At 37.0% G+C, this 10,415-nt stretch overlaps 1 protein-coding gene across 11 annotated transcripts in view; it reads right to left on the bottom strand.

Annotated features, from left to right (window-relative positions):
- Positions 1–2,019: 2,019 nt before the first annotated feature.
- Positions 2,020–10,415, bottom strand: part of CLOCK (clock circadian regulator) — a 121,867-nt gene continuing 113,471 nt past the window's right edge. For all 11 annotated transcript variants that reach the window (XM_044945872.2, XM_006058323.4, XM_025290043.3 and 8 more), the window contains one exon: positions 2,020–9,733. In XM_044945872.2, coding sequence (XP_044801807.1) covers positions 9,554–9,733 — 180 coding nt within the window. In that variant the 3' untranslated portion in view covers positions 2,020–9,553. The remainder of the gene's footprint in view (positions 9,734–10,415) is intronic.

Raw genomic sequence — 10,415 nt, 5'->3', positions numbered from 1 at the left:
AAATACTGTATTTTGTAGTATTGATTTGTGAGTTTGACCCACTTAATGGAAGTATTATGTCCAAAAGAAATAATCACTGATTCTATTTGCAAAATGGAGTTTTAAAAGAAACCGGATATTTGTGTGAATTTTTCCTTTTCTCCAGCATAATTATGTTAATATAAGGTCTCCGTTTTTATTTTATTGGCTTTTTCTTTTTGGCTGGGGGTGAGGTGGGGGTAGTATTATATAGAGAACCGTTGTTCAGGGGGGTCTGCCACTTGATTTTTTTTCAGCACTGACTGACCCCTTTGTAAAGAATATAAATTTTCTCCTGGATAACCAGGGTGTTTTAAGATGTTTACCCTAAAATTCTTCCTGGGGGAAAGAATGAATTAATTTATATCTTTTAAAACATTTTCCTGAGCCAGTAAGCAGTAGTTTAATCAGAAGTCTTTTCAAAATTTGTCTTCTAAGAGCAAGAGAAAGGTATTGCTGTTATTAAAATGACAACTGTTTGCCAGGTCCTTTCTTCCTGTTTTTTAATTGGGTAGAAAACCCAATACAGTAACAGTCAATATTTGACCATGTGGAATTACCAAATTAAGAGAATACTGTGAGTGTATTCATATTTTTTCTATATTGAATAAACAATGTAACATACAACATAAATAAAAGTGGTATGACCAGTGCTTGTTTTTCCTTGTGTGTTATGCTAGCTCCTAATTTCCTCATTTATCAAAGTCATATTGGTATTTATAGACCAGTTTCTGAAGTTGACTGTTTTAAACCACTATCTTAGCCTTAACAATCCTAAAGGAAATCAACCCTGAATAGTCACTGGAAGGACTGATGCTGAAACTCCAATACTTTGGCCACCTGATGCAAAGAGCTGACTCACTGGAAAAGACCCTGATGGAAAGATTGCGGGCAGAGAAGGGGGCATCAGGATGAGATGGTTGGATAGCATCACCAACCCAATGGATATGAGTTTGAACAAACTCCGGGAGATAATGAAGGACAGGGAAGCCTGGCGTCGCTAAGAGTCAGACACGACTTAGCAACTGAATAAACCTTCACAAAGTTCTGTGAGGTAGTAGGTACTAAATGTAAATTTCTTTTAAAAGGTTAACTCTTGGTACAGCAGGGGGTCAAACTGGACAGTTTAGTTCTAGAGACCACAATCACTGATTATGGTGAAGGCCGCCTCATCACAGCAATTTCACTAATCACTGTCATTTAAGTTGTTGTAACTTGCATACCAAATGTTCCATCCAAGCAGTATACCTGCCTTCTCCCAGCCTGATGTGCTCTATTACCATGTGCAGTAACACTGCTACCAGAAGCTGCTACAGACCTGAAGAACAGTTCTACAGAAACCTCCACGTGTTCCTTGTGTGAAGTATATATAATAGCAGACCCAGAGCAAGTCAGGTTTACTGAGCTACTTACAAAGTGCACAGTGTACAGTCATTGGTAATTTGAAGAGACTGTGAAATAATCCAGTTGATCACCCAGCATTCTCAACACAGAAATCATTCTGCAGTAGTAACTTTGTGGGAGACAGCTGACCACTATTGTGAGGAGATCTAAACATGATTGTCAGTTAAAAAGCAGCAGTTCACGTATTTCTGAAAAAGTCATTTTTATAAACTTTTCTACCATGAAAAGTGTGTACTACAGGGTAGAAAAACACAGTGTCCATAAGACACTGCAAAGAAATCTCGGGTTAAGTCCCCAGACTACACCAGAAATCTCTGCAATTAAAATATCCCTAATACTGCCTTAAATTGTTACAAACAGAATTGTGGAACTGTATTACTTCCTTGTTAGAAAACAGCTGGTACACCTGGCAGTGAAGGCAGCCCGGTCCCAGCACCAGCCTAGTGAGTAGCAGTGAGGCTCTGTGAGGCCCCACACTCTCGTAACAGGACACAACTACTCAAGAGAATTTGGCAGATCAGAGCTTAGCTACAAGGCAAAAATTGCTAAATGCTGCTAACTCCATGGCAGAATAAAAGAGAAAAATGTCATTAGTAGTGATTTTAAAATATTTAATATTCTTTAAAATCCAAAATAATGTGATTCTTACAAGTTATGTGCCACATAAAGCAGGTGTTAAATTGAGAAATGTAGGTGATACTGGGAAACACAGCACTGAGGTATTTTTATTTTTAAAACTGAATAGGAAACAAAGTGAATCTAATTTTTACATTTATAAAAAAAACAAATGCTACTGCTTGGCTCTTTTCGTTGTCATTTTAGGTTCTGAATACATTACAGGAGTCTATGGGAAAAAGCATTATAATAGAGAACATATAGTTTTTAAAAACTGCACATGATAACCTGGAAAAATGGTCAATACAGCAAGAGGCCTGAGTGGAGGTAGGCTAATAACACACTTTACACTCTTCTCAAAGGATAGCTCTGAGAAACAAGTGTAACCAATTTAAACACCAAATCAGAATGGCAATATTAAATTGGTAACAAAATGATCCACATTTTATACAATACTGTATTTCCAAACAGGTGAAGATCAGCAGAGAACCTATTATAGCACCGTTAAAACATTACCCATCGTGCTTCTGTGCATTTTAGGGTTCGGGCTGAAGACATTACTTGGGAAATGTCAGCCTTGTTTTTTTGTATATCAATCTGGATTTTAATGAAATGTTTGCTTTAGGAAAAATAGGTATTCTTAGCCATTTACAGCTCCACCCTTTCAGAAGGAAGAATGACAGGCTATATCTAATTTTAATTTTAAACCAAGAACCAAGCAGTAAGGACATATCAATGTCAAGAGTAGCACACTAAGAACCACACAGAACATTAGAAATAATTTGGTGTGTGTTTTTACAACTACCAACTGATGTTAACAATTAAAGATTTACAGAGATAAAAAAAAATTTTTTTTTTTTGCACTAACTGGTTTCAATACAGCACTGAATTTTACTCGTCTTTGGGCTTCAGTCTTTACATAGAATGAATGTGCAAGTGCCATACTGAGGACCTTCCCCAACTTACACCATGATAAAACAGATCTCAAAGTGATTCCAGGATGATCTAAATGACAGCTGTTCTGGCTGGCTGACATCTATAAAGGAAAACGACATTTCCTGGCCAGTTTTTTTTCTTTTTGCTTGATGATTGTCTGGTTACATAATACATCCACCTGAACACAATATAGCTTCTCCTACATTTTAAGTCTTTAGTATTGGCACAACCATTGCCAGTGGTGAATCTGCACCAGTACAGGCCAACTCAAAACACACATCATAAAACGTCTGAATGTCACTTTTAAAGTGATGTCACAGTTTGTTTCCTCAGAAACTTAAAAGCATACATTTAAAAACATGAGCTCTCCAATTTAACCCTTAAAGAGTCAAGAAACACTTTTTACATCATTAAATCCAACTTGTGGTTCACTTGTTTTAATTACCGTTCTCTAAGGGATCCCAAAGCTAAAGTGCACTCTGGACGTTGCCTGTGGGACTCAAGAGCCCTAAGGTGGAGAATTCTGTTCCAATGCAGACCAGCAATAAGTATCCTCAAATTTCTAGGCTTTAGATGTTCAAACACTGCTTTTATTGGACAGTGCTGTGTAGGAACGTTTGGTTTGGCTTTGGTTTTAAAGGACCAAGCAACATTACACTATATATAACAGACAGCACACATTATTTTTCTTTGTAGAAGAGTTTGCAGTATTTATACATTGTTCCACCTATATTTAAGGACTGTAGATGGATTTTAATATGAATATGAGTGATGGCCATTAGAAGATGCTGATTGTTTTAATAACATTTTCCAAATGGGCAAAACAGGCAACGCGTGCCATGGGTTCTGTCATACTGGCCTTTGGCTGCGTTGGGGAAGTTATATAAAAAGTGCCCGTTAAATAGAAAAGGCAGCAAGTGAAACTAGAAAACAGTTGGCGTTACTTTTACTTTTTCTTAACTAAGTTGAGAACAGGAGGGGAGCCTTGGGGGCACCTGGGCTGGGCTCCACCGCTGTGCTGAAGTGGAACAGATTCAGAGCGCCACCAAGAGGCGTCACGAGGGCTGAGGCCCACACACACCCCCCAGGAGGCAGAGCCAGTCCTCTGCACAGATTACGAGGCAGAACAAAACAAACCACAATTAAATACACGACACTGAAATCACGCTGATGAGGAAACGGAACGCAAAGATATTTAAAAATATAAATAAATACATTTAGCCATTTTTATTCAAGAAACCCAGACAACTACTTTCAAAGCAACTGCTCCTTTAAAAACCCTTTTCTCAGTTCTCCTATAAATACTATTTTGATTGTCACTTAATGCAGCACCTCAGTGTTTGCTGGTGGTGGTGATGGGATTTCATTTAATGTCTTTTCATAAACTATATCCTATTTCACCTAAGAACGTTTTCCCTAGGAAAACCAGGGCAGCTTAGAAAATAACTTGCTAAATACTCAAAAACAGAACCTGCAAAGTTATTTTATTTAAGAAAAACAAGGAATGTAGTGTTAAATTATGACATGGGGATAAAGTATGCAAAACAGTCACATGGAAAGTTTTAATTTTTCAATCCATTCACGGTTGCTTAATTTGTGAGCTGTTCAATACTGTTTCAAATATCCTGAAAATAACTGTACCAACAAAATTCACCCCCCAGTGTTTCCACAGGAGACATTAAAATATGACCAAATTATTTTTTTCCTTTTCTTCAACCAAAGTAGTATTTCTCAGTTCATTTTGTGCAAAAAACATTCATTACAAGAGCAATTCAAATGGAAACACTGAAATGACATGCCAACATTTCAGAGCACATTTAAAACACTCAGAATAATTCTTGAAATTACTGTATTCTAAAATATGACTACCAATCACTTTTAGGTTAGTTCTATACATCTATTTCACACTGATGCAATTCTCCTAGACCTCTGAAAACAAACAGGCTCATTGGTCTCTTTTGGTGTCCACACAATAGGCAAGATAGGTTTACAATAGTGTCTAAATGGAACTAGGCATCTACAATCCCTTGACTCTACCACATTCAAAACAAAAGTCAAAGTTCATTTGGCTACCTTGAAATCACTCCCTTAAACCTACTATGGTTCACTGGATCTAAACATTTCTCAGAAATGTCATTTAAAAATTTCACCTAAGTGATGAGTTGGGGATCCTTTAGAAATGGTAATATCTAAGATAATAAACTTTATCAAAATGATTAATTGCAATAAAGTGCTTGTTACCTTTCAAAATGATGCTTTTCGACTGTGGTGTGATATCTGCAAAGTGTGTGCTATTCCTACATAAAGGATCCCCAGGCATGAGAGTTGGGTCTTCTCACCTGTCTTAGAAAGCAGCAGCACTATCTTTTGGTAGGCTGACAATAGGCACGGTACCCATGCGGATGAGGCTATGCTAGTGCTATGGCAAAAGGGGAAGTAAACTAGAAAAGTGGGAGGCGTGTGAAGGGTTCCTATTATATTCATAGTTATATACAAATATATTAAATATACTATAAAAATAGTCAAATCTTTTCCTTTGCAACTACTTCAGAAGCTCCTTTTAGAAGAATGCTCACCCGCCCCAAACAAAAAAAGACTCTTTTTCTCTGATCACTAAAAATGGCAAGTGCCTTTGTGCTGTTTCTTTTCCTCCGTTTAAAAATTCCCATCAGCTTATTTCTGGCTAGACTCACTCAGCAATAGTAATATCCAGTGTTTATACCTTCCAACACTGACTCCCGAGGGACTAAGAACAGGGTCACAGATATTGGAAAGGTTATAGACGTGAATGAGTTTTACACAAATGTTCGTCAACAAACTTTCAATCACCAAAGAAATACAGAAAAAAAAGTAAAAATGTGCAATACCAGAGCAAAATGTTATTTGCAGTCCACTTTAAAAAAAAAATAGTTTACCTCAATGTAGTGGAAATATTTTAAAACTTGTTGAGTAATATCCAGTTTAAAATAATTTTCCCCTGTCTGTGTAGAGCAGGCAAACGAGTTCTATTTTAAGGGGCCCCTTTCTAAGGCTTCTTGAACAAGGGTTCATCTCCCTTCAAGACACAGTGCCCGTAACTAACTGCAAGCAGAATGCTTTAAGGCAATGACCATCAACCCGAGCACTTTTGAAAAATTCCAGTAACATTTTCACTAATCTGCATTGAGTACTCTGTAACAAACTATTCAAAGTTACTGGCATCCCTTTATTGCTAGTACATTCTTAAACCACATTTAAGTGATAGAGCACAGAACTCAAATTCCCCCTTCAACTTGGGACAGAGTTGGGAGACCGAACTATAGTTATTTACTTATATGTTACCCCCTGTCCCCCGCATATGCTTTTCCACCAATATTTTCACTCAAATAATAAAGTACTTGTAAGTGTCTTGATTCTGCTTTGACACCACTCTCAGCAGCAACTTTATTAATCCTTATAATCCTCACTGGTAGTTTAAAAACAATAGTGACTCACCCAAGGCTACAGCAGTTCAAAGCAGCTAACACCTAACAATTGCCACCCAGAAAAAAAGGGGGTTTTTTTTGGTGTTTTTTTGTTTGTTTAAGAAAAATGTAATATCTATGAGAGTAAAGAAGAGGGAAGATAAGATTTTTAAGTAGCAGAAAAGTGTTCCTATTTGGTATTTTTTCATGACTAAGATTTGGATTTCAATTAACAGCTTTGGCTACAGAAATGAAAGAATTACAGGCAACTGCTGAATCTTCCATCAGGATGCTCAAGTCTCGGTTCATGGAGGAAGGGGCAGGAACCGCTTTGCGGTCCAAGTTCCAGGGAAGCAGGAGGAAAACAAAGTTAAAGAAGGAGCTGAGAGGCAGTTACTAGCTCTTCTGACACAACACTTCATTCTGACAGCAAATGAAAAGCAGCCAGCTGCTCCTTTAAATGTAGCAACCATTTCTAAGCAGGAAAAAAGTGAGCTGTGAGAACAACAGGAATTATAAAGCAAAATCTTGTCTAATTTGCTTTCCTAAATATTTGAGGATGGAAAAATACTTGAAGGGACAGGGAGAGGAGAATGTGAATGAACTGTCTACAAATTTACCTTGTGGCTTGTCTTACACTTTGCTTGTGTTAAACTGAGTACACAGTACTCATGGTTCACCATCTTTCTTTTCACATACGGGACTTGGAAGATAAACCATAATATAATAGTTCTTCATACCTTTTGTTTGCTAAATCCATATCACTATATATTGCCAATAAATAGATGAGGCACAACTCAGAATATATGGAATGGCATGATAAGGTTAGGAAAGGCAAGTTTGAAGGGGGAAAAAAAATACTGTTGCCATGCTCTACAACATCAACGTTGTCCACTGTGGGCATATGCTTAAGTACACACATATTCTGACATCTATTCCTGACATTCATGACAAAGTCAGAAATCTCTTCTGGATGGTCATTTAGCTAGAAGAGGAGCTCCTTGATATGTTAATTACTGATTGGCATCTAGTAACACTTCTTTTGTAGAAGGGTAGGTACCAACTTTCTTTGGTTGTTTTCTTTCAACATGAATTTTCTAGTTTAAGTGTGGCCAGGTATGATTTTCTACAGAAAGATAAAGTATATCCCTTAAGGATGATAGCAAAGCTAAGAACAGAAAAGTCTTAGAACCAACTGAGAGTTCCCCTGACACCTTTATCTAGCAATTCTGTATTATTTTCATTGCCAAAATCTTTTAACAACCTCAATTCTGTTACACGTTTTCTTTTAAGGTTAATTTTGATTTCTTACAGCTTGCTATCTTCCCTTTCCTCAGTAATAATTTTTGATAGCCAATAAGATATTTTCCCATTAATTTTCCTTTGTTCTCTAGTTATAAATTTAATTATTAGTACCATAGAATCTATAAAATGCTTTTTTTAATGTATGCAATTCTGGTTGGAACTTACTACCTTTAGAATATGGTATCACCAAACGAAATCTTAGTTCATGTTTATAAAGCACGTGAGTTACAAGATTCTAGCACTATAGTGAAGGTAAAGCCAATCCCTAACCCTTCTTTTGTCTTTGTAGGATTTTAAGATCACATTGAGAAAATATTTACTGGTAATTCCTAAATGAATACATAAATCTAAGGAAAATGCTGATTTAGAAAAACAACTTTGTGATCCAATAGTAACTCTGATAGTGTCACCAGGATGTTATCTTTTATTTTGAAATTATTTGTACCTCTAATCCAAGAGACTCAGAGAGTCTTCATTAGGAACTTAATGGTGCTGACACCCACATGCTATTAAAAATGTACCAAGATTTCAAAACTGCTACTGAAACTAGACAATGAGTTTAAGATGGTGAGTAATCACCTGAATGAAAATCAAGGCACTATGGGTTGTTTTTTCTTTTTTTTTTTTCCCCTCAAATAACCCTGAATCATTTCTGACTAAAAGAAGCACTGAAACTGTGGAGGATAATAAAAAGATTCCAACAAATCCTAAAAGTTAAAATTCCCACCAGTGAGAACATTAAAAAGTGCCTAAAATATTTTGTGTGCAAATTCACTTCTATAACTGAAACATACTTGAAATAACTGTCAAGCTTGTTAAAAACCGTTTACACAACTATTTCCAACTAGGAACTAGATCAAAATATGTGCTCAAAACTCCCAACCATCTTAAAATAAAGCAGTGCAAATCCTATTCTTAAACATAATTGAAGAATAATAAAATGAAGGATATTTCTGAGTAACTTGAAAATCCTGTTTCAAATAATTTAACCTGAAAAAAAAAAAAAAAAAAAAACAACAACTCCATTCCCAGCAGCACATCATACCTCACTGAACAAACTGTGACATCACAGTCAAAGTATGAACCAAAAAAAAGACTTGTGCCCCGGAAGAGTGAATAGAACACTACCGCACTGTAAACAAAAGGGAAAAGAGGATGTATTAGTCTGCACATGGCATCAGAATCTAAGGAAATGTACTCATACCTAAAGGAAGAGATAATGCTTTCATGCAGCATACAAAATGTTTTGCTTTCTCTCCTTTTATCCAGACATATACATAGTATTATTTTTACAGCATCTGTACATAGAGAATTTGAACCCACACAACATTCTGAAATTAATTACTATTCCATCATTATCTGAAAAGGGAAGGGGGTCTACTGAGTCTACTGGACTGTCTTCATGGCATCATCGTAAGCAAACCCCTGACATGGATGGCAGTGGTGTGTCCTCTGTAACACTTGAAAACAGGCACAGAACCACTCAAAGTTACTAATGTTATTAGTGCCTTTCTGATTCACTGGAGGTCCTGTTTCATAGCTGAGCTTCTTAACATTTGGCAATATACTCTTTTTCCATTAAAAAATATCTGGGCAAGTAAAACACTGTCAGAATTGGCTGTGGCCCTATGATCACCTCCTGCTGGCTGGTATTTAATGTACATCTGCAGTGCTAGGCAGCATTTTCCCTGCTAACTAATTCCAGGAACTAGAACACTCAGTATTGCATCCCATGAAACCGCTGGAACTTTTCATCATATCCTTAGATCATCCAAGCAACTCTTTATGGACCACTCCCATCCTCCCTTGAGGGCAGAGAGGATGCGTGTGCGCTACTGTGGTTGAACCTTGGAAGGATCCGTCAAACTTTCAGTCCTGTGCCGACTCAGTTGCTGCTGTTGCTGCGACTGGTGTTGCTGGTGATGTGACTGAGGGAAAGTGCTCTGCTGTAGAGGAAATGCAGCAGAGAGGATAAGCTGAGTTGAAGGGTTCCCATGGAGCAACCTAGAAGTCTAAAAAGACAAGCAGATTATGCAACACTGCTTCACCCCCATTATACTGTGTACATTAAGACTACTCAAGTTTTCCACTTCTCCCATAGAGTCAAAACCTGTACATAAGTCTTGTTTTTTTCCACTTAAAAATAGTATTCTGGAAAATGCTTATGAGCATTTCCCTCTTTTTGAAGTATAACAGAATTTCATTTTTTAGAAGGAAATTGAGCTAGAGGGAATATGATACAGAAAGCTATTTATGTCCTGAGACAAACCACACATACTCTTTCACTTTATGTCCTAAAGACCACATTTTTAAACAGATGATACAATTTAAGCATTGCTAAGAGCATACGACATATGAACAATCTGTGGTCAAACAGAAAATGCCTTCTGCGTCAGCTTTTTGATTGGTGAGAGGAGCAGTGGCCAAGAGCATGGGCCCTGAGGTACGCTGCCTGGGTTCAAACTCTGGCTGCCCAGTTTACCAGATGTGTAACTTGGTCAAGCTATTTACATCTCTAGACCTCATTTTCTTCATTTACAAAATAAGGATAATCAGAGTATCTCCCACACTGGGTTTTTACAAAGATTACATATTAACATTATTATTTAAAAGTACCATAAAACTGAGGACACAATTACAGACTTATGTCCTTTATGTAACAGTGTGATATAACAGAGAACAAAACAGAACGAG

Source organism: Bubalus bubalis, chromosome 7 (genome assembly GCF_019923935.1).
Source record: "Bubalus bubalis isolate 160015118507 breed Murrah chromosome 7, NDDB_SH_1, whole genome shotgun sequence".
Classification (NCBI taxonomy): Eukaryota; Metazoa; Chordata; class Mammalia; order Artiodactyla; family Bovidae; genus Bubalus; species Bubalus bubalis.
The sequence above is the reverse complement of the archived record's forward strand: the minus strand, read 5'-3'. Positions and strand labels throughout refer to the sequence as shown.